Source organism: Carcharodon carcharias, chromosome 10 (genome assembly GCF_017639515.1).
Source record: "Carcharodon carcharias isolate sCarCar2 chromosome 10, sCarCar2.pri, whole genome shotgun sequence".
Lineage (NCBI taxonomy): Eukaryota > Metazoa > Chordata > Chondrichthyes > Lamniformes > Lamnidae > Carcharodon > Carcharodon carcharias.
In genome coordinates this window covers 150,450,411-150,474,078 of record NC_054476.1, presented here as the reverse complement: position 1 = coordinate 150,474,078, position 23,668 = coordinate 150,450,411, and the positions used below count along the sequence as shown (strand labels likewise).

Genomic DNA, 23,668 nt, shown 5'->3' with positions numbered 1-23,668 from the left:
AGATGGATGTAAATGATTCCAAGACACTGTTCGGAGAAGAGCAGGAGAGTCCTCCCCAGTGCCCTGGCCAATACTTAAGTCTCAGCCTACACCCTAAATCAAATTATCTGGTCATTATCCCATTGTAATTTTTGGGAGCTTGTGTATAAATTGTGCTGCGCTTCCCAATATGACAGCAATGAGTAAACTTTCATAAGTATTTAATTGGCTCTAAAGTGCTTTGGGACATCCTAAGAAAGTGAAAGGTGCTATATAAACACAAGTTGTTTCTTTCTAGTCAGTTACACAGGAAAATACAGCTGGTTTACACTCAGCAGGGTCTCAGAGACATAAAAGAACAACTAGCCTGGTAGTATGGGTTGACATAACTATTGCCCAAGACACTGGTACAACTTCCTTGCTGCTCTTTTATAGAGCCATAGAATATTTTCTATTGTAGTTTCATAGGGTCATGGTTTAATGTCTCAATGGCACCTCCAAAGATGGCATCAGGGCTTCACTGAAATGTCAGCCTAAATTATGTGCACAAATTTTGAAATGGGCCTTGAGCCCATGAAGATGGGTAATATTTAAATAATGACAGGGATTTTTTTAATTAGAGCTCAAAATAATAAAATGGTGCAGATTCTGTGCTGTTGGAAATAGTAATGTGATGTGCTACTGTCTGTTTCCAATATTCAATTTCAGGTGAAATATGCAGTTATCATTTGAAGTGTCAGATTCTGTTTTTTAAAAATAAAAATGGCCTCTAGGGTAACATGAGCTAAGATGCAGTAAGCTGTCCTTGTACCAGGTTTATCCAGACACTTGGATAAATTTGATGGGCCAGTGAAAGTGAAGTAACAGTGTTTCTTTCTGGAAATAGTGTTTTCAGTTAGGATATTGCAATAAGAAACAAACTACCTCAAACGTCAACTCTTTTCTTCTCCGCCGATGCTGCCAGACCTGCTGAGTTTTTCCAGGTAATTCTGTTTTTGTTTTGGATTTCCAGCATCCGCAGTTTTTTTGTTTTTACCTCAATGTACCTCCTGTATTTTTTTTTTTGAGGATACCCTCCATTGTGTTTTGTGGCACTACCACCGTGCTAAATGAGATCGATTTTAAACAGATCTAGCAACTCAAGACTGGGCAACAATGAGGCGCTTTGGGCCATCATCAGCAGCAGAATTGTACTTTAGCACAATCTAACCTCATAGCCCAGCATATCCCCCACACTTCTATTACCATTGAGCCAGGCTCAATGAAAAGTGCAGGAGGGCATGCCAGCAGCAGCACCAGGCATACTTAAAAATGAGATGTCAACCTGGTAAAGCTACAACACAGGACTATTTGTATGCCAAACAGCATAAGCAGCAAGTGCTAGACAGAGCTAAACAATTCCACAACCAGCGGATTAGCTGTAAGCTCTGCAGTCCTGCCGCGTCCAGTTGTGAACATTGATGGACAATTAAACAACTCTCAGGAGGAGGAGGGTCCACAAATATCCCCATTTTCAATGATGGGGGAGCCCAGCACATCAGTGCAAAAGATAAGGCTGAAGCATTTGCTACAATCTTCAGCCACAAGTGCTGAGTGGATGATCTGTCTCGGCCTCCTCTGGAGGTGCCAGTCTTCAGCCAATTCGATTCACTCCACGTGATGTCAAGAAAAGGCTGAAGGCTTTGGATAGTGCAAAGGTTATGGGCCCTGGCAATATTCTGGCAATAGCACTGAAGACTTGTGCTCTAGAATCTGCCATGTCTCTAGCCAAGCTGTTCCAGTACAGCTACAACACTGGCATCTACTGGCCATGTGGAAAGTTGCCCAGGTATGTCCTGTCCACAAAAAGCAGGTCAAATCCAACCTGGCCGATTACTGCCCCATCAGTCCGCTCTTGGTCATCAGTAAAGTATTGGAAGGGCTCATCAACAATGCTGTTGAGTGGCACTTACTTATCAATAACCTGCTTGCTGATGCCCAGTTTGGGTTCTGTCAGGGCCACTCAGCTCCTGACCTTATTACAGCCTTGGTTCAAACATGGAAAAAAGAGCTGAACTCCTGAGGGGAGGTGAGAGTGACTGCCCTTGACATCAAGGCAGCATTTAATCGAGTGTGGCATCAAGGAGCCCTAGAAAAACTGGAGTCAATGGGAATCGGGGAAAACACTCCACAGGTTGGAGTCATATCTAGCACAAAGGAAGATGTGGAGGTCAGTCATCTCGGCTTCAGGAAATCACTACAGGAGTTCCTCAGGGTAGTGTCCTCAGCACAACCATCTTCAGCTGCTTCACCAATGACCTTCCTTGCATCATAAGGTCAGAAGTGGGGATGTTCGCTAGTAATTGCACAATGCTCAGCACCATTTGTGACTCCTTAGATACCAAAGCTGTCCATGTACAAATGCAGCAAAACCTGGACAATATCAAGCCTTGGGCTGACAACATACGCATCACACAAGTACCAGGCAATGACCATCTCCAACAAGAGAGAATCTTACTATCGCCGCTTGACGTTCAATGGTATTACCATCACTGAATCCCCCACTATCAACATCCTCGGGGTTACCATTGACCAGAAACTGAACTGGACTAGCCATATAAGTACTGCGGTTACAAGAGCATGTCAAAGGCTTGGAATCCTGTGTCGACTAACGGTCACCTCCTGATTCCCCAAAGCCTGTCCACCACCTACAAGACACAAGTCAGGAGGGTGATAGAATGCTCCCCCCTTTCCTGGATGAGTGCCGTTCGACAACACTCGAAGCTTGACACCATCCAGGATAAAGCAGCCTGCTTGATTGGCACCATATCCACAAACATTCGCTCCCTCTACCACTGACGCACAGTGTACACCATCTACAAGATGCACTGCAGGAATTCACCATGGCTCCTTCAACAGCATCTTCCAAACCCACGACCACTACCATCTCAAAGGACAAGGGCAACAGATAGATGGGAACACCACCTGGAAGCTCTCCTCCAAGATACTCCCCATCCTGACTTGAAAATATATCACCATTCCTTCACTGTCGCTGGGTCAAAATCCTGGAACTCCCTTCTTAACAGCACTGTGGGTGTACCTACACCACATGGACTGCAGCAGTTCAAGAAAGCAGCTGACCATCTTCTCAGGGGCAACCGGGGATAGGCAATAAATTCTGGCCCAGCCAGCGAAGCCCACATCCCATCAATGAATAGCAAAAAAAAAAAAAAAAAATTTTTTTAGCTGGCCCTAGAAATATAACCTTGGCTTACCACTTATTGCATTCGAAGGGAAAAAGTAGTGAACTTGTCTAAATTTCTTTTGACAGTGTTAAGACTGATCCATTGCCTCGGCATCAACACAAATTTCCTGGAGCTGCTCATTTGGAGATTGGGCTTGTCTGGCTCCAGATAAACTGAACATGGGACAGCAGACAAATTACAAATGGAAGCATTGTTACATACCACAGGAAGTAACTAACCACAAGAATGGCATTGTTTTTTTTTAAACATTTGGCTATATTTCACAGAACAATATTGCAATCCATTTGGACTTGTTAGCATTCATTTGAAAGAGAGAGCACTCTCATCCACTGTTGGATTGCTCGTGCCAACTGTTAATGCAAGCATCATATTATTTGCTGCTGCTTCAGTTCTCTACCTGACCCACAGCACTGCAATCTCCACCATGGGTAGGGCAAGGAGGCAGGTCCCAACTCCATCCCAGCTGGAACAGGGATCAAACCGCATGCTGTTGGCACCAGTCTGATCCACACAGGTTATCCAGCCAACTGGCCTTCCAAGGAGTCCAAATTGCTGTGGCAATGTACACTTGTTTTTACAATCTTATTGTATTCCGGAGATAGGAATAGTGGTGGTAGAGGCTCCAATTCTCTTCCCATGAAATGGCTGACCAGGAATCTCTCCCTCTCTTCCCACTTCCCATTGGCGCATACTGGAAGGATTTGCTAATTGATATTCACATCTGTTTGGCATAATATGAACACACTTTTCTTGGCCATCAAGTCCTGGAGCGGAACTTGAACCAGGAGCTACTGGCTTGGAGGCAGGCATGCTACTTGCTGGGCCACAAACTTTCTTATCACTACTTGCCATGATTGAAAATGTGAACGTCTTTGATTGCTTTCCTACTGTCTGAACTATGTTCTCCCATTAATGATCAACCACCCAACTTCTCTTCCGCTATCCCGCTCCATGTATTGGGCAACACTGCAGCTACAACAATGAAAAGTAAGCAAATTCAGTTCTGCAGCATTTCTCTCTCATCTTTGCAACTTAAAACACCTCTGTCATGCTGCATTTAATATATATAATATCGAGTCTTATAATGGAGAGTCAATATAGGATTGAATGCACAAAATAGCAGCAGGATTAGACTGCATGGTCCACTGAGTTCGCTCCGAAGGAACAACCATCGTGCAGAAAGAGTACCTATATCTTATTCGGAAGCACAATAAGCCCTGTAATCTAACTGCCAAGATGTTTTGACAGTGGACAATTTAGTTTTCCGACTGCAGTGCTGAAGTTGGCAAAGCCCATAACCAGCTCTAGTGCACATATGAACAAATTTGTGCTGGATCCAAGTTCAATTTGAAATGTGTGAAAAGAGTTGTATTCTCTTTCTTTCTTTAGCTGCCATGCACCGTTCCAGACACTACTTAACCTAGCATGTCCCAGAAAGATTATATTTACATTGTTTTATTTAACACTACAAGGCACTTTTATACAACATAAATTGCTAGAACAGTTCAGATCTGGCAGCTTCTGTGAATAGAGAAATGGGGTTAATATTTCAAGTCCATATGACACTTCTCCAGAACTGAAGAGAAGCTACTTTTATTTATTCGTCGGACAGCCTGTCTCAATTTTGTTCCAAGTTTGTTCCCCTTCATCACAAAAGTTGTTTGCATACATCAGATGTCACCAATATTATGCACAACCTAATGATTTCTCAGGCTGTTTCTGAAACTGGCCCCTTCATAGTGCGGTACTAATGCTTCTAATTGCATATTAACAGGAATATAAGTGTAGGGTACTGAAAAGTGCAAAAATAGTTGAGAACAAACCGTGGCCTCGATTTTAAATAGTATTTTAAAAAATAATGGTAGATTAGAAAAATCATGTTGAGTGAGTCGCAAAGAGTCAACAATGAAGAGCAGAGGTCTTAAATGTAACCCAAATTAGTGGTTATGTTGCCTGCATATTCTATCAATCTATTTTGTTTTCTCCAATATCAAATGCATCAAGGACTGAAGGAAGGTAGGTACTTGCACCTTGGCACATGATCACAGCTCTGGAACTGCTGCTTATCGGCCTTGTAGAAGTCTGATGTGAAACATTCCCTGTTGGGAGGCTAACCCAAAAGACAAATGCACCCAAGGATGAATATAGCCAAAACCTCACTGGGGAGTCTCTTCAATGCTGAAAATATTTCCATTTGGCTCAGCATTGACTGCATCTTGTTCAAGTTCAGATATTCAATGTTCCAACTCCAATTAAAAGCACTCAGGTTTGGATCAGTAAAAATAGTTGCCACTATGTCAGGATTTGAATAACACATTTGTATAATACCTCAGGGTAGTGCTGAGGAGTGTTGCATGCCAGACATGCTATCTTTTAAATGAGACATGATTCTGAGGCCCTGTCTGCCTCTTGTGCTATTCCAGTGTCCTAGCCAGCCCCACTTTAAAACCAATTAACTGGTCATTTACTTAATTGCTGATTGTGAGACATTGCTGTATGCTAATTGGCTGTGAAGTTCTTTGAAAAGTCTTACTTTATGCTCAATCTGTCTCACTTTTGTTTCTTCCTTTGTCTTTGCCTTTTTAAAAAAAATACAAATCTGCTGTCTGTACACATCCAATCAGCCTTTTCCATTTTAAGCTTCTGTGCCTATATTTATCATGGAAAGCTTGTTACACTTTAATTACATCCTCTCATCCTCATTAGGGTTAAGTCATGTGTTGAAGAGTTTGGATGCAAATTGGATGATGAACCATGAAGCAGTGTATGGGGTTGTGTGTGGGTGCGCATAGAAATGTTGAGGGGGCACATGGATGATATAGAATAGAATAATGTGCTTTTGGGGCAGCAGTTGATGAGCTTGACAGTGGTTGAGTGGGTGGCACAACAGGACAATGTTGGGGGTGCTTGGTGCAGTAGGTATGAGTGCATTTAACTCAATGGAATGGTGTTTGGGACGCATTTTTTTTAAAAAATGGTGATCCTTGGATTTAATGTAGGCGTAAACTGAAAGAAGCTTAAATAGTAATTTAACATTGCTGATAGTATGAGGTTCAGTTCTTAAGTCACTTTTCTTCAATTTGTTAAACCTATTCCATCAGATTGCCTTATTCCTGCAAAAAATCTACTGTCTTAGTGCCAAGATTCATTTTAAAAATTCATGATCCTCTAAAGCAGTTCTAATTTGGTGGAGGTTTCATCTCATTAAAGGATTTCAATCTTTTACTACAGATTGGACTGTCTCACTTCTTGCTGGGATGTGGTAAAATGTGACTGTGTGACTATTCATAGAATTAAAAGATTAGCAAATTAGTAGGCTAAGCAAGTGGTCATTTATATGCTTGATTTATTTTTCCCCCATTCTAGACGTGCAGTGGTGATTGTTGACTTGAAAGTTGTCAAAACAGCCGATCAGGTGAATGGGAAAATTGGTAATCCGGTACCAATCAACGAAGGCAAGTGTCATCTAAGAGTTTTTTCACATAGTTTAACTTGTATTAAAGATGAGTATGTTTGGTTATGATACATTAGTATGATTCAATGCTTTGGGTGGAAAAGTGGCAAATGGAATTCAATCCAGGGAAGTGTGAGGTAATGCATTTGGAGAGGGTGAACAAAGCTAGGGAATACTCAATAAATGGGAGAACATTGACAGGGGTAGAGAAAGTTAGAGACCTTGGAGTGCAAGTCCCATAGGTCCCTGAAGGTGGCAGGACAGGTGGATAAGGTGGTAAAGAAAGAAGATGGAATGCTTTCCTTTTATTGTATGAGTTATTGAATACAAAAGCAGGGATGTAATGCTGGAACTTTATAAAACATTGGTTAGGCCACAGCTGGAATTTTGTGTCCCGTTCTGGCCACCACATTACAGGAAGGACATAATTTGCTGTGGAGAGAGCAGAAGAGATTTACAAGAATGTTGCCAGGGCTTGAAAATTGCAGCAATGAAGAAAGATTGGATAGGCTAGGGTTGTTTTCCTTAGAACAGAGGAGAATGAGGGGTGACATCATTGAGGTGAACAAAATTGAGTGGCCTAGATAGGGTAGATAGGAAAGAGTTTCCCCTAGCTGAGGGGTCAGTTACAAGTGGATTAGATTTAAGGTGATTGGTAGGATTAGAGGAGGCATGAGGAAAAACTTTTTCACTCAGGGTGGTGAGTGTCTGGAATTCACTACCTAAATTGGTGGTTAGGGCTGAAATGCTCAACTCATTTAAAAGGTGCTTGGATATGCACCTGAAGTGTTGTATCCTGCAAGGCTACAAACCAGGTTGCTGGAAAATGGGATTAAAAATGAGCAGCTAGCTGCTTTTTTTCCCCCTCTTTTAATATGGGCTGAATGGCCTCTTCCTGTGCTGTAACATTTCTATGGTATGCAAAATAACATTAAGTTGAGCTTTGATTTTTCTAGTTTTTCTCTCTCTCTCTCTCCTCTCTTTCTCCCCCCGCCCCGAGAATGTTGTTTTTTCATTTTAAATTGGCGTAGGTCACCAACATTTTTAAATTTTGGCATTATGCAGGTCAGACACCGCAGCCAGCTGCTCTTGCCAACCAGCCAGCAGTTAAACCACTGCAAAATAGCTATGCATCTGATGCTGCTTCAGGTAAGAAATTATGGTGTCAAGCCCTTCATATTTATATTGATAAAGTCCTGCACTGCTTCAAATGCTTTCCCACGATTTATATACTTTTTAAAAATGCTTATTTCATGGTCATAATTTTGTAAAGATGCGAATGCTGGAGCTCCTTTCTAAATATTTCAGTGAACTTAATGGAGCATGGCCCTAATAAGTGTAATTTCGTCACTTAAAAGTATTTTTTAAAGTGCTTTTTAAAAGATAAAATTGGAAGGGCAGGGAATGAGTATGTGGATAACTCTTAGAGATTCAGCATGATGGGCTGAATGGCTGCCTCCTATGCTGTAAAATGCTATGATTCTAATTAGTAAATGATAACGAAGAGGCAATCTCAGAAGAAAATAACTAATTTGCTCCTGAGTCTTATAGCTATTCGGTACACTTAATTTTGTTGAATGTGAATTTGTAAAATCAACCATGAACATTGCCTAGAGCCTTGTATAAAAGTTTCAACTTTTTTTTAAGGAAGGATGGCATTAATGTGCAAAATATCTGCTTATAGTTCACAGTACTCTAGTAAAAAATGAGAACAGGATACCAAGCAAACCTGGTGGTATCAGAGGACTACCCAGCAGCACTGGAGGGTCACAGATCAAAGTGGTACCCATTGCCTGCCTTAACCCCTACCAGTCCAAGTAAGTGAACTCCAGCCTGTTCTAGTTGTATGGCAGATTCAATGTTAGTGGGTGATTGGTTTGGTCCTGCACTTTTAGGGTTAGCATTTTGTTTCTCTGAGGTTAACAGTGCATCTGCGATTCTCTCCATAGAAATTAGGTAAATATTAATATCTTGCCTTCTGTGAAACACAAACTTGTTAATAGCAATTGCACAATTAATTTGGTCTTCAGGTTAAGTAATTGATGTTTAAATTTCACTACAGTAGTTTTCTGAATTAGAATTGCAACCTGCTTCAATGTCATTCTCCACACTTTTTTCCTTTGAAACATCTAAGGTTTTAATTTAAAAATTGGTGTTTGGATTGTACATGATAACATGCCATGCATACATTGTGAAAATTGCATCTTCATAAGTAAAAGCACAGGACACAGAAGGAGACTATTTGTCTCATCAAACCCAATCTTTCAGTAGACCAGGTATAATTTGTTCTTTCTTGGATTGTATGCTCATTCAATCTCCTGAAGGATGTGAATAACGGGTAAAAAATTTGAGAGAGATCAATATCTATGGCTAATCGCTAACTCCCAAGGGTAATCATGCAGAATTATAGGATATCAATATAGCATTACATTATTCTAATTGACAAGTTGCATTTCACATGACATTTCCATTGTCCTAGTAGTACAAAATACAATGGAGTATTTGATCCCCTTTGTCTATACTTGGGCCTATAACCTTTAGGCTATCTTAAGCAAATATTTATCCGCTTAAAAATCAAATTAGCAATAGCTGATTTTTGCTGGGTGTTTTTATATTTCTTAGAGAAGAAAGAAATTTCATGCAATTTTTTTAGTCTCATGTCCTCCAGTTTTGTAGCTTCAGCCTTATCACGTGCTACAGAAGAAAGATGTTTGCATTAACTGATGCTTCAAGGACTAGGGGATGCAGATTTAAGGTTTTGTCAGGAAATATGGAAAGATGTGAGTAAGGACTTTTCACGCAGTGAGTGGTAATGGCCTGGAACATTCTTGGAAGCTGAGACAATCGATGATTTTGAAAGGAAATTGGGTGGGCACTTGAGAGAAATAAACTTGCAGGACTACAGGGATAGTGCGAATGAATGGAACTGACTGGATTGCTCTACAGAGAACCGAATAGCAGCCTTCTGTGTCGTTATAACTCAATGGAGACGATTGACACTATTGAAAGTATCGCACTTGATTTTTAGGCCAAATGACATAACTATAAATTACAATTGAATCTTTTTTGTAAATGTTAAAAGAGCCAAGTATCTGCTGCTGATTTTCCACTGACCTGGAAAAGTTGGCCTCTGCCCAAGAGGAGGTGCTGAGTATTTACAAGCAGCTACTGATTTTTGAGCACCAGGGGTCCAATAAACTTATTCCTCCTGCTGACTTGGGAAGAAAACAGGAACTGCAGCTGACTTTTTTTTATATTTTAAAAGAAATAACAACAAACTTCCCTCTGCCATTAGCCTCTAATTGATCTTGGGATGTTCCTAATTTGGAGCATTTCTATATGTGGGGTGATAGACCGGTTAAAAGATCATTTGTCTGGTATGCTGTGCTCCAGTGGTGCTTTTAGCCTTAAGGGAACAAACCAGTTTAAACACCTTAGCAATAAACAGTTATCCTCAAAGCAGTCACACTCTATGCCTGTCGGAAAAGGGTTGCCAAGCCAAACATGTATCCTTTGTTATATAATGCGTTGTGTAGAGTATGACACAAAACTCCTGTCACTTATAAAATAGTGTAGGCAGCACCATGGGAGATCTAATTTAAATAAATTAACATCTTTATCACCAGATAATGTGATTACAACTACATCATCTTTACCTGTCATTTTGAAGGTCTGCATAATGCCCCCCTACCAACAATACTCTATTTCCCCATTGCTGATGAAATATATTTGACATTCTCGTATTGCCCTGATTCATAAATTGTCATCCTTTTATAAGCCTCTAATATATTGATGAAATTTTTAAGGATAAGATGCCCTACCACTGAACTATTACTGTGGTCTTACTAATAACAATAAAATGTTTTGATGCATTCCAGTCTTGAACATTTCAATTGATCTGCCATACACAGCTTTCTGAAGGAGTGAGCTTCAGATCCCTCTATCTTCAAGTGAGAAAGTATTTCTGATTTCACTCCTAAATGGCCAAACTCAAATGTTTAAGATTATATCCCCTTGCTCTGGATTCCCAACACACAAAACGGTTGATGCAGCAAAACTGTTGAATCCTTTTTTCAGACCTTGGTTAGATTGCTCCCTCAATCAAAGCAATGCAAACCAAACCTGTTTCTAAAATCAGTTTCTACAACCAGTCCTCATAATTTAGTCTTTTGAGTCTGGTATCAACCTGGTGAATCTGCACTATGACCCCTCCAAGGCGAATACATCTTTCCTGAGGTTTTGTGCTCAACTGAAGGCAGTGCACCAGATGTAGTTTAATAAAGGCTATGCACAGCTGCAGCATGACATGGTTACTTTTGTACTCCTCATCCCACAGATGACTTTTTTATTTTAAAAAAGCATGCTATAGAGAAGATATTTTACTTGTCTCCTTCTAAATTCAATTATTAAGTCAGTCTTCAGTTCAGCTAGCTAATTTGCAGTTAATTCTTTTAGTTTCAGTCTTTCATGTGGATCTTTTATAAAATGCCTTTTGAAACCCAATATCTTGATAGCCATCTGTTAATTTGGTTGCCACATCAAAAGAACTTGAGTTATGATTTATTGCTTTAAGAGCCAAACTTATTATTCCCAATGTGGATATACATCAGTAGCACTTCACCAAATTGCTTTTGAAAAATTATTACTTTTTTGTCCCAATTGTTTAATGTAGCTGTTCTACTTCTTGGTGTCTGTCCTTTGGAAAGATGCACCGTTGGTTTTAATAATGTCACTCCTTTGCTGGTAATGGGTCTCATTTGCACACTGTTTGCCATGGCTCTTTTTTATCATTCTCCTTTACAGCCACATTTGTGATCCCCTTAATAACCCTGCCAGTCATATGAACCTTACTTGATGGTGTTTTCCTAATGCTTTAAAGTATTGATTCTTGCCTTCCCCATCTTGTTATCTCTATTAGAAATCATTGACATTTGTATTACTTTTTTTGGAACTTCGAAGTTTTCCTACTACCATGTGGATAGCAATAGGCATTGGTTAAAGAAGGAATTTGCATTTAGATAGTGCCTTTCACAACTCTATCTCAGAACGCTTGACAGCCAATTACTTTTCTTTGAAGCGTAGTTACTGTTGTGATGTAAGAAATACCATAATTAATTTATTCACAACAAAGTCCCACAAACAGTAATGAGATAATGACAGATTCAACGTTTGAGTAATGTTGGTTGAGGGGAAATATTGCCAGGACCCCAGAGAGAATGTCCTTGCTGTTCAGAATCGTGCCAGGGGATCACTTAAGTCCACCTGAGTACAAACACAGCATCAGACTAATGTTATCCAAAAAGAGAACAACTCTTCCAATGGATCATGTTGTTACATTACTGGAATGTCAGCCTGAATTTTGTGCTCAAATCTCCAGAGTGGTACTTGAACCTGCAACCCCCTAACTCAGATACAAGAGTGCTTCTACTGAGCCACAGCTGAGATCCACCAAAAGATTAGCTCCATCACCATCTAAATTCTGATTTTAAATGAACCATAGTTTTATGCTCTTCTGCGTTAACAGCTTATCTCCTCATACTGTCTGCATCGTATCATTACTTTAAATGTTCCTTCCATTCAAATGTAGCATTAACAGCAAAAAGTTGAAATTATATAGCACCTTTCATGTAATAAAACCTATGTTTCATAATCTAACACAGCTATGGAAGATGACCTTGGGACAGGTGATCTAACACTTGGTCAAAGAGCAAAGTTTTAACTGGATTCCTAAAGAGGGAGAGCATGTTTTAAGGGTATTCAAGAATTTAGGACCTAGGCAGCTGAAGATATGGCTGCCAGTGGCGGGGCAAACAAAAGTGTGGGATGCACAAGGTTGCTCTGATGTATGCAGTTGCCAAACAAGTTGGTTATCACTTTTATTAAGAAAAATACTTTTGAGCAGCCACTTGGTTTGTCAATAAATTAAGACATTCTTGGGTAACAGGCTGGGGAGGTGAAGTCACTATATTAGTTGCTGCTTTTTAATTAACTCAGATACACCATAAAATGTGCAGTACTTGCAGTATTCTACATGTAAGAATGTTTCTGAATGTTAATGGAGCTCTGCCAGGGATGTTGCTACTGATTGAGTTTGACCTGGCCTTAGGGAATTTTTAGATGAGCAAATAAAATGGGTGTTTTTTTGAAATATGAATAGTCGGGCCAAACAAAATTGGAGAGTTGATCAGACTTCAGATATTTGTGTCTAGTCAGGTCTCCCCTGGACTGTGGGGGAAAGAAATATTGGCTGAGCAAAGTAACCCTAACCTGCCCCCCATTTGTAACTGCAATATTGCTTGCTCAAGGCATCTTAAATGTACATAGATATTCTAACAGTACTTGTTCATGGGTAACTTTGATGTAAGTTTCCAAGATGTGCAACGCATAGAAGAAGAAAAAAGTGTTCTTTCCTGAGGACAAGTCCTGCTTCTCTTTTGTTGATTACGTTAATCCATTACAGTGTTTCACAAGTAACAAAACATTTTAGAATATTCTACAAATTGATTTTTGTCTGTTTTGCCAGAGTATTAACAAGGCTGTTCGGTATAATCTCTGCTCAGAGTCTATTCTGTTGAATTGGCTTAAGTTGTGAAATAAAAAGGCTCTATTAAATCTCTCCTTTCCCTAGGTGGACAATCCGGGCTCGTGTTACCAATAAGAGTCAGATTAGAACGTGGAGCAACTCCCGTGGAGAGGGAAAGCTGTTTTCCATTGAGCTGCTAGATGAGAGTGTAAGAATCCTACTATGAATGTTTCTCTGCAATCAGTTTTGTGCTTTGTTTACTCAGCACCAGGAGGTGGTCCCAGTAAACAGCTTCATCTTCAGCAAACCTTGTGCTGGTCAGCAGGGGGCAGTCTTCAGTTGCTGCTTGACTAGGCCTTAAGGGAAATCTTTGTACATGGTGACCAAATCAATCTATCTTTGTTTGGACTGTTTATACATAGAGCATATTTTAAAGTCAACTTATTGATTGAGTTGATGGACTTATTTTTTTAAACCTTTTTAAAATTGCGTATTGATTTGTTTTAATTTTTTTATTAGCCATGTTGGTTTCATTATTAAGGCTTTTTGGGGGAAAAAATCCAATATACTATTTAAAATGATTTGTTGATAATAGCTTTTCAAATACTTGTTTGCATGTTAGAGCACCGTGCAGGCCAAAGATTTCACAGTCTGGCACCAGACTGTCCCGTGGTTTCTGAAGACCTGCCATAACCTGATTTTTCTGTGGTCTGCACAGCCAGCGCTGATCCAACATTAGGTTTCAGGCCATCCTGATGATTGCACTTAACGGAAGGATTTAGAGCTACTCTCTAATTGATTTGACAAACTGCCTTTCAGATATCATTTTCATATTGCCATGCCAAAAATATCTGCCAAAAAAATTGAAGAATCTTGTTAGCTGATCCAGTCCTGTTGTCTACCTGTTAACATTTTCTGAAGACTCAAGTGTGCGAGCTGAATTTCTATTTCCCTACTAATTTAAAATATAATTTTAGCAGCTGCAATGATTGCCACAATTAAATGCAGTTATTTTATGCAAATGAGGCTTTTAACCCTTTTTCCAATATCAGAACGGTTTCTATTAATGTAATTTATAACGGTTCTTGCACTGTTTTCTAACAGGCAGGCTGGCGAATTGTCCCCAGCTGCTGGGTGTTCTGAGTTGTGCGTCTGACTTCAGTTTAGAATGCCTGGGGTCACAGAAATATGATCCTTTGTAAACTGCGTGCATACGTCACATGAAAAAGCATTTTCTCAGATGCAGTATTTTTAAAAAGATGTAACTATTCAAAAAATATATATTTTTTAATTCTATACCCCATTTTTTTGGTCTTTCCCAAGATGCTAACTCATTGTGTAGGTGTTCTATAAACACTTGCACTTTGGGAAATTGGTTGGGCACTTGAGGGAAACAAACCTGTAGAGCTACAGGGATAGAATGGGGCAATGGGACTGACTGGATTGCTCTGTAGAGACCCAGCATGGAATCAATCAGTCAAATGCCCTTCTGTGCTGTAATAATGACTCTGACTCTAGAGGTGACTGTAAGCAGGCTAATTTGATCATGGGGAAACATCACAACTGTACTCATTGCTGATCCTGTCCTAGATATGGATGAAGAGTGGAAAGACCAATCTTTTCCCCTCACTCTGCCACCCAATCTGAGTTTTGAGGATGTTTTAGCTTACTGTAGGAAAGCTGCAGAGGTGAGCTAACTCTACTGACTAAGAACAGAATCTGCATGCATGGCTTATATACTATCAATGTAAATGCGCAATCATCAATTATAGTATTGAGTCATAGAATAGTCACACAAACAGGCCATTTGACCTGTTATGTCCATGCCACCTCTCCAAGAACATTTCATCTTGTCCCACTCCCCTGTCCTTTTCCTGTAGCCCTGCAGACTTTTCTCCTGGGACGATTATTCAATTCTCTACTGTCATGAAGCTATTAATGTATATAACATTTTTGGAAATTGTGTTTTTAAAAGAGGTTTAGTCTATGGGTGTGTCTTAATTGGATTAAAGCCAGAAAGGTAGATTACATTTGCATTTTATTGAATAGAGCATTCAAGAAGGGGAGTGAAACCTGGCACCTAGCTAGCAGAGACCAAGCAACGTTTATATTACTAATAAAATTTGTACTATGAAAGGGGTTTTATTGTTAGGAAAGGTGGAGTTCAAAGGGGCTGGTGATACAATGCAAATTTACATTCAATGAGATGTGCTGGGTATAACCGATAGTAGTTGTGTGTGCGCAGGGCAGAGGCAATGTAAGATCAAAGCCTGTAAGCTTGCCACTGTTTCCACAAAGGAGTGAAATGAACCTCATATTTTGAATTTGTAAGGTGAAAATGCTTTGCCTGGTGTCTGCATAAAGTCTATAGGTTGTTGCCTTAATGGAGATTAGTTTGGGGTCACTGACACGATGAGCAGCAAAGTCTCTCACAATACCCTGTACGAAGCTGTCCGTGAGGTCCTTCAGGGATCCCAACAGAAGTCTCGCAAGTAAATCTGTCATGAGTGCCTAATGTCTTAATGTAGGATGGGCACTTGTGGAGTGTAAACAGTTTATATCTGGTATAAGTAGACATGACGATGCACTTCATAAACATTGAAACGCTTTTGAAGCGGTGTTGTATTTCTCAATGATTTAAGTTCAGTCTGGTTAGATGTTTGTGCAGAAAAGGATTTTCTGCCCTTGTCTTCAAGTTTGCATGTTTCTTTTCTGAAAGGGATTCTTGCATTGTGGGGCACTGGTTATTGGGAAAACAATAACCCTAGAGGGGATCCTTTAAAGGCTGGTTCAAGAACAGATCTGGGTGTCTGCACATGTCACTTGCTGTTTCCAGCTTTACATGGATAAATGGTCAACACAATGCATCAACACTTGGCACCTTGGCCATTGTCTTCTAATCAACTTTACTAGTCCTTACAAATCCTGATAACAGGTATTATTTATTTGCATCCAGTGATTCCATTCATGCTTTGTGGTTGAATATTAATGACCTCATGGTGGCTTAGAATGTCCATAGAGAGTGGTGAATATATGGAATTCATTGCCACAGAGGGCTGTGGAGGCCAGGTCATTGAGTGTATTTAAGACTGAGATAGATAGGATCTTGATAAGGGGATCAAAGGTTACGGGGAGAATGGGGTTGAGAAGCTTATCAGCCATGATTGAATGATGGAGCAGACTTGATGGGCCGAATGGCCTAATTTCTGCTCCTATGTCTTATGGAATTTGTTCAAAGTTATGATAGTTGTAATTTGTAGCCACGTGATATAGTTAATTTGTGTAAATTAATAAATGTCTCATGTAGTTTGATTTAAAAACCTCTTGAACTGGTGGCCTGATTCCTAAATTTATAGCTGCATCTCAAATATACCACTTAAAAATATAGGTTATGACAGTTGTTTAAAGCTTCTCTCTTGGAGTTTTAAATAACTCAGCATTACCAACTGCTATGTTTTAACATCTACCCATCTTCAACTCCTGGCCTTTGATCGCCATAAGAAGCGGCTCATCAGGTTGGGCTCTGGAATCCTGCATAGATTTTGCAACAGTAAGTTCCAGGTATCTAAATTTGTCGGCTGTCTGATTTTTATTCTCTCATCTTACTATAGCAATGTGAGGGAGGATGCTCTGTTGGAAAGATCACAGCCTGTCAATTAAATTTGGTTTTAACCACAGGACAGTGGTGGATTGGCTACCCACCATAAACTGCCAGCCTGCCTCACCATCTTTTCATGACTAAAATGTAATGAGGGATAAGGCCCCACAGGAAAGTTATGAGGATGGATTTATTGGTCTCTGTACTTTGGGTGTCCTTGAGCAGCTAAACTTTGCAAAGCATTCTGGCGACATTCTAGTTAGTACTTTTTTTTTTGGCTAATTTTTTTTCAAATTAAACTAAAGTCCATTCCTGCATGTAAAGGTTTAAAAGAAAACAGCCATTGAACAATGCAATTGGTAAAAAAATAATATGCAGCTTATGAAGTTGGTGGTGAGACTCCACAGTCAGTGTCCATTGCCATGGTAACATGCTGGCATGGCAAGATATGTAACTGCCTTACCTGTCGAAAAGATCAGCAGGCACTACTGACTGTTATACTCCCGGGGCTGCAGGCTGGAGAGAGCACAATTTCAACAGCACTGCAGCTGAAAGTGGGCCAGCAGTCAAGCTGTTGCCCAGCATGACTGCCATTTGATTTTTTTTTTTACCTCCTTGTTTTCCCATCCATAGAAAATGCTGTAACTTCCAGTAAAACGTGAAGGGAACGACAATCAGACCAATATTCCACCCACTCTGGTGCCGAGTACTCTAATCCTTAGCGGCTGTGTGGCTCAGGCACAGCTCTTCCCTTTCAGTATCCCATGTCTAAGCTATGAACGGAGAGGTTTTGGCTGTCATGAAAGGCTGAAGATCTCTGGAAATTAGATGGGTGACCTAATATGGGCCTTGCAAATCATTGAGTTGTTTGATAGGGTAGATATAGAGAAGATACTTACACTTGGAGGGTCGACAGGCAGGGATGATTGAATCTGGGACTATAAAGATATGGTTAATAAATCCAATAGAGAATCCAGAAGAAACTCCATTACCCTGAGGACATGTAGAACTCAGTACCACATGGAACAATTAAGGCAAGTAGCAGAGATGCATTTACAGAGAAGCACACAAGGGAGAAAGCAATAGAAGGATAAACTGGTAGGGTAGGATGAAGAGGGTGGAAGAGGAAGCATGTGAAGCAATAACACCAGCATAGAACAGTTAGGCTGAAAGGCTGTAGAATGAATGTACTTTCTAAGGAGCCATCAATCCAGTGTCACTTGTTCCACATTCCTAGCTAGTTATCCATCCTCCTGTTAGAACATTTGTGTCTTTGACCAGCAAAAAAAAAAAATTCCCTTCTGCTGTAAAAGCCCAAGTAAGAATGTTGTTCCAGTGGGAATTTGATCTGTTGCTTCCAGGTTTAGAATCCCAGTACTGCAACTTTGAAACTAATCAAGCTGTTTTGGGTGTATTTACAACATATTTTGGCAACATTGAGCATTATTGAACAGAAACCATGCACCCAGCAGAGTAGGCACTAAGTTAATACTGCAGATCATGATCTCCATTAAACAGTTGACCTTAGAACTTAAGAGAATTGCATGGGATGCAACTTGTACCTGACTCCTCAGAATTCCAATAGTTTTTTCTTTATTAAACTAAGGGATTTCAATTTATGTATGGTCTTGCTGGGTCATCTAATCACAAAATATAACACGCAATGAATTGTACAACAAAGTTTGCTGTTTACTGATATTTGAATGTAGGCACATACAAGGTAAGAGGATGTAGAGAAGAGCCATAGTATTTCTATTTGGAAGACAGCTCTGAAATTTAGTCTGCAGTTCTTTGATTAATATAAGATAAAAATGTTGTCATGATTACATACATAGATTCTACAGCACGCAAGCCAGTCATTTGGCCTTTGCCACTGGTTATATTCCTCACACTCTGTCTGGTCATCTCTTTTCACCCTACTCACATATCCCTCTATTCCCTTCTCCATTATGTGTCTGTCAAGTCTCCCCCTCAAATTTATCTGTTTCATCCACTCCATGTGGCAGCAACTTCATTTTCACCAGAGGGTAACGCAATTCCTCCAATTCTTCATGTTATCTGTAAGTGGCTATATTTTTTTCATTCCACCCCCTGTTCTGGAATACTCATCTCCTCTTTTAAACCGCAGACCATTTGCTTCATCCTGGACCAGTTGACATAACGCAAGTTGCAAATCATGCACAAACTGGATAATGTAACATAAGGTGTAACTCTCCAAGAATTTAATATACCTGAAGCTACCCTCCACATTATTGCTTCAAATGTGTTCCGACAGTTCTTAATACCCCTTCCTATGAGGGGTCCATGAACTCTATTCTTATGCGTCTAAGTTTGATATTTGAACATCAGAGTGATTCTGTTTCATCTTTATTACCTGGACTGTAATCTGGAAGAATGAATTTCACACTTTTCATAGAACACGTCTGATTTTCAGGACTTTATTTTACTGTGTAATGTAATTTGATTTAACCTCTTTTCAGTTGTTACTGCTATTTTTTGTACCCCGACCTTAACATTTCTCTGGCATTGGATTGATCCATTTATAATTGTAATACTTATTACTCTACACCCATATGTTGCTCATTGCGATTTAACTGCTGATTTTTGCATCTGCAAATTCATTCATTCACTTTTTGTGACTGCAGCAATGTTTGTATCTATTGGCATTAACACCATTATATCCATATATCTCTTGCTACTTGAGTGTAATACTCTTGCCATACCTTGGTGCTGTTTTTAAAGGTGCAATATTCCTTTTGGTCCCAATTACGAGTGGATCTATGTAACACCTGCCTTTGCAAAAGAAATGTTGATTTGGATCTGTATAATCAAGTGATCTGTTTTTCTACCCTTCTTTAAATAAAAGCTTCTAACAGGAAGATCCACAAAGCCCACTTCTGAAATGTCCTTTTACTTTTTGTATCAGGATTGGCAAATGGTAAATTATGGATTTTTTGGTTGAAAATTGGTGCATTTGGTTTCAGCTGTCAATTTTTCAATTGTTTTGATAACTCTCTATTTCTTACTGCATTTTTTTCCACAAACACATTGCATAAGTGTCTTTTTCTGTTCTCTTGTTAATTTCTTCAACAGATAATCAGGAGATGTTTGGTTGGAAGAACAGTAATATCTAAAATAGATTCCACTGTACTGCTTGTTAAAATACAATGAACTTTAATTTAAAAAGTAAATGGAAGCAATTTGTCTCAAAGCAGACTATTTAATGGAATAGTTTGGTAACATTGATTTTTCAATGAATTACACTAAGCATAAAATAGCATAAGTTAGACTGTCCCACTGACACACAATTGGAACATAGTTTCTCACCTGTGACTTCCCTGCACAGTAATTTCTTGATCTCAGCTGAGACCCTCTGGGACAGTTCCTGATAGAGAAATTGTATTCTTAACACACGGAGCATGGGGCAAGAATGAAATGGAATGTTAGTGAGCCTGCTGGAGGCTATCGATGACTGCAGTAAAAGTTAATTCATTTTGATCTTAATGTAGAAATCTTCCTTAACTAGATGCAGAATTCCTATTGATTTGAATTGCTTTGTTTTACAGGGTGAAATTAGAGCCACAATTTTCACAGACCAGGTGGATAAGTACTTCCCGCTTATTGAAGTGAATAAGGTAAAGAGTCCCATGTTATTCTGCAGAAATGCACCACAATACTTAAAATATGAAAGGATTGCTGACTGGTTGCTAGGCTGTATTCCTAAAATATCTTTCAGCATAAACTCAGAAGTATTACATAATGTATGCTCTAGTCTGGAGAAACGAGATTTGTATGCAGGAAACTTGCTTCCAAAATGAAGGTGATGTTGAAAAGTGGACAGATACTTCTACATTCACTGACTGTTATTTGATGCTATTGTACTATGGTGGTACCTACCTTCATTTCAGATGGAGCTTGAAATTTACTAGAACATAGCTAATTTTCCTTATATAAAATGACTAATATTGTGGAATTAATTTACACTTGCAACTGTAAAGTTTGTGAAGTGGTTTCACTTTGCAACAACCTAATTACATTATAAATCTGGAGTGTGGATCTGCCTGATTCCCAAAGTGTAGCAGAAGTCCCTTACCGACAGTGAGTCTTCACTTTGCTTTGGAATCAATTGAAACTGAAAGTGGACTTTAGCTCCAGGGGAAAGCCGAACTCTTTTACACCAGCACTACAGTTGCATTGATTGACTTCCTCAGAGTTTAAAGATCTTTTTGATAGAAGGCATTGTGTTCCCTACCCTGTGGGCACTTCAGTTCTTTTGTTATTTGTTCAGGTGATGTGGATGTTGCTTGGCCAGCATTTATTGCTCATTCCTAGCTGCTCTTGAGAAGGTGGTGGTGTGCTGCTGCCTTGAACTGCTGCAGTCCATGTGTTGTAGGAACACACCCACAGTCCTGTTAGGAAGTTGCAGAATTCTGACCCAGCAACAGTGAAGGATGGCGATATAGTTCCAAGTCAGGATGGCGTGTGACTTGGAGGGGAACTTGCTGGTGATGGTGTTCCCATCTGTCTGCTGCCCTAGTCCTTCTAGATGGTAGAGATTGTAGATTTGGAAGGTGCTGTCGAAGGAGCCTTGGTCAGTTGTTGCAGAGCATCTTACAGATCGTACACTGCTGCTACTGTGCATCGGTAATGCAGGAGTAGATGTTGAAGGTGGCAGATGCCAATCATGTGGCTACTTTGTCCTGGATGTTGTCGCACTTGTGTTGTTGAGCTGCACTCATCCAGGTCATGAGTATTCATCACATTCCTGACTTGTGCATTGTAGATGGTGAACAGGCTTTGGGGAGCCAGGAGGTGAGTTACACTGCAGAATTCCCAACCTCTGACTTGCTTGAGTAGCCGAAGTATTTATATGGCTGGTCCAGTTCAGTTTCTGGTCAATGGTCATTCCCAGGATATTGATAGTGAGGGATTCAGTGATAGTAATGTCATTGACTGTCAAGGGAAGATGGTTAGATTCCCTCTTGTTGGAGATGGCATCTTGTGTGGACTGCTTCAGTGTCTGAGGAGTCACGACTGGTGCCAAACATTGTGTAGTCATCAGCAAACATCCCCACTTCTGACCTAATGATGGAGGAAAGATCATTGATAAAACAGTTGAAGAAGGTTGGATTTAAGACACTACCCTGAGGAATTCCTGCAGTGATGTCCTGGGGTTGACATGATTAACCTCAAACAACCACAACCATTTTCCTTTGTGTTAGGTATGGCTCCAACCAGTGGAGAGTTTTCTCCCTGATTCCCATTGCAAGATTTGCTAGGGCTCTTTGATACCACACTTGGTCAAATGCTACCCTTGATGTGAAGTGCAGTCATTCTCACCTCACCCTTTGTTTTCATCTTTTTTGTTCATGTTTGGACCATGAGGTCAAGAGCTAAGTGGCCATGGCAGAACCCAAACTGAGTGTCAGTGAGCAGTTATTGCTGAAACATATCCTAATGTCTAAATGTGATAAGTGAGTGAAGAACGGCTGGTATGGTATGTAGTGGGTTATGGCCATTTTAACAACATGGTTGAGATTGTGGGTGAAGTTTTGCCTGCTTTTGAGTCCTTTTTCAAATTAGAGTATAAATCTAAATTTGTAAAAGATCTTGCATTAATGTACACTTCTGTCAACATTTTCATTGTAAACTCAGGTCCATATTCATGGGCTGGCTTCATTTTCATGCTGTAATTGCAACCTCTCACCAGTGGAGATGCTGCTGCTCCAACATTGGCAAGAGGATTTAGTTAGTTTTCATTGGCAGCTTCCATTATAACTATGGGAATTCAAAGATACAATGGAATTATAAAGACAGAATATGTGACTTCAGAATGGTTAATGGCTTGCACTTGCATGTCCTGGTGCCTTCTAACCCAGCTTGACTTGACTTTTTTTTTTACTCGTCGTATGCGACACTGAGATTGACTAGTATCCTTATTCCTTGGAATAATTGGTTAATGTTATGAAGAAATTTTTCACTGGCAGAGTGAAGCTAAAGCAGATCCAAGAGTTTTTCAGAATCATTAAAGGTTTTGAGAGGACAAACAGTGGTAGGCTAGTTCCACTGGCCATTGCATTGATAGCAAAAGGGAATGGGCGAAGAGTTATTAGCACCAGGAGCATTAAAGAGGTAATTGCTGTTGAGTCAGAGACTATCACTTAACAGGAATATAAGTATGTGATAAGGGAGAATAAAATAAACTGTTTTTCCTTTTTATGCATTTATGGGATGTGAATGTTGCTGATGTGGTGGGATTTGAGCTCGTGCTTCTGCATCATTAGTCTAGGCCTCTGGGTTACTAGTCCAGTAACAGCTGCAGTGCTACTGTTTCCATTAAATGTTATTAGAAGTTTCCATTTGAAATTATGGCTTCAATACAGGCAGAATGGGACAAATGACACCTGAACATGTAATTTTGATGATCTCTGTCTTAACTATCAATTTTAAAATTAATTGCCATTTCTATTGTAAATCAGAAGACAAAATTGAAATAAGTTATCTATTAACACATAATACTTTTGTTAAAAGCTATAGATTACTTAAAAAAAAATGTCTCTGGCCTGAAGTCTGTGTCCAGAGTCCATTTATTTTCTGCTTAAAATAGTCTGGCAATGAAAAATACTCTGAGATGGTAGCCAGTATTTTACAGCATAATGTTGTGGAGAGATCACTGCTTGGCCTTTTGTTTCTTAGTTCCTTACCACTGCAGTTTTGGATGATGGTCAGGCATTTACACATTAGAGGAGGTTGGTCATAGGAACAGGAGTAGGCCATTCAGCACCTTAAATCTGTTTAGTGGATCAGGAAGGGTGTCTTCATTGAGTTTTTTTTTATTGTGCCTCTTGGGAGCGGTCTTCTTGGCCAGA

General features: G+C 39.8%; 1 protein-coding gene across 3 annotated transcripts in view; it reads left to right on the top strand.

Moving 5' to 3' along the window:
* Window positions 1–23,668, top strand: part of rpa1 (replication protein A1) — a 55,684-nt gene that overhangs the window by 10,158 nt on the left and 21,858 nt on the right. For all 3 annotated transcript variants that reach the window (XM_041197731.1, XM_041197732.1, XM_041197730.1), the window contains 5 exons: window positions 6,591–6,679; window positions 7,744–7,827; window positions 8,363–8,495; window positions 13,307–13,409; window positions 20,366–20,434. In XM_041197731.1, coding sequence (XP_041053665.1) covers window positions 6,591–6,679; window positions 7,744–7,827; window positions 8,363–8,495; window positions 13,307–13,409; window positions 20,366–20,434 — 478 coding nt within the window. The remainder of the gene's footprint in view (window positions 1–6,590; window positions 6,680–7,743; window positions 7,828–8,362; window positions 8,496–13,306; window positions 13,410–20,365; window positions 20,435–23,668) is intronic.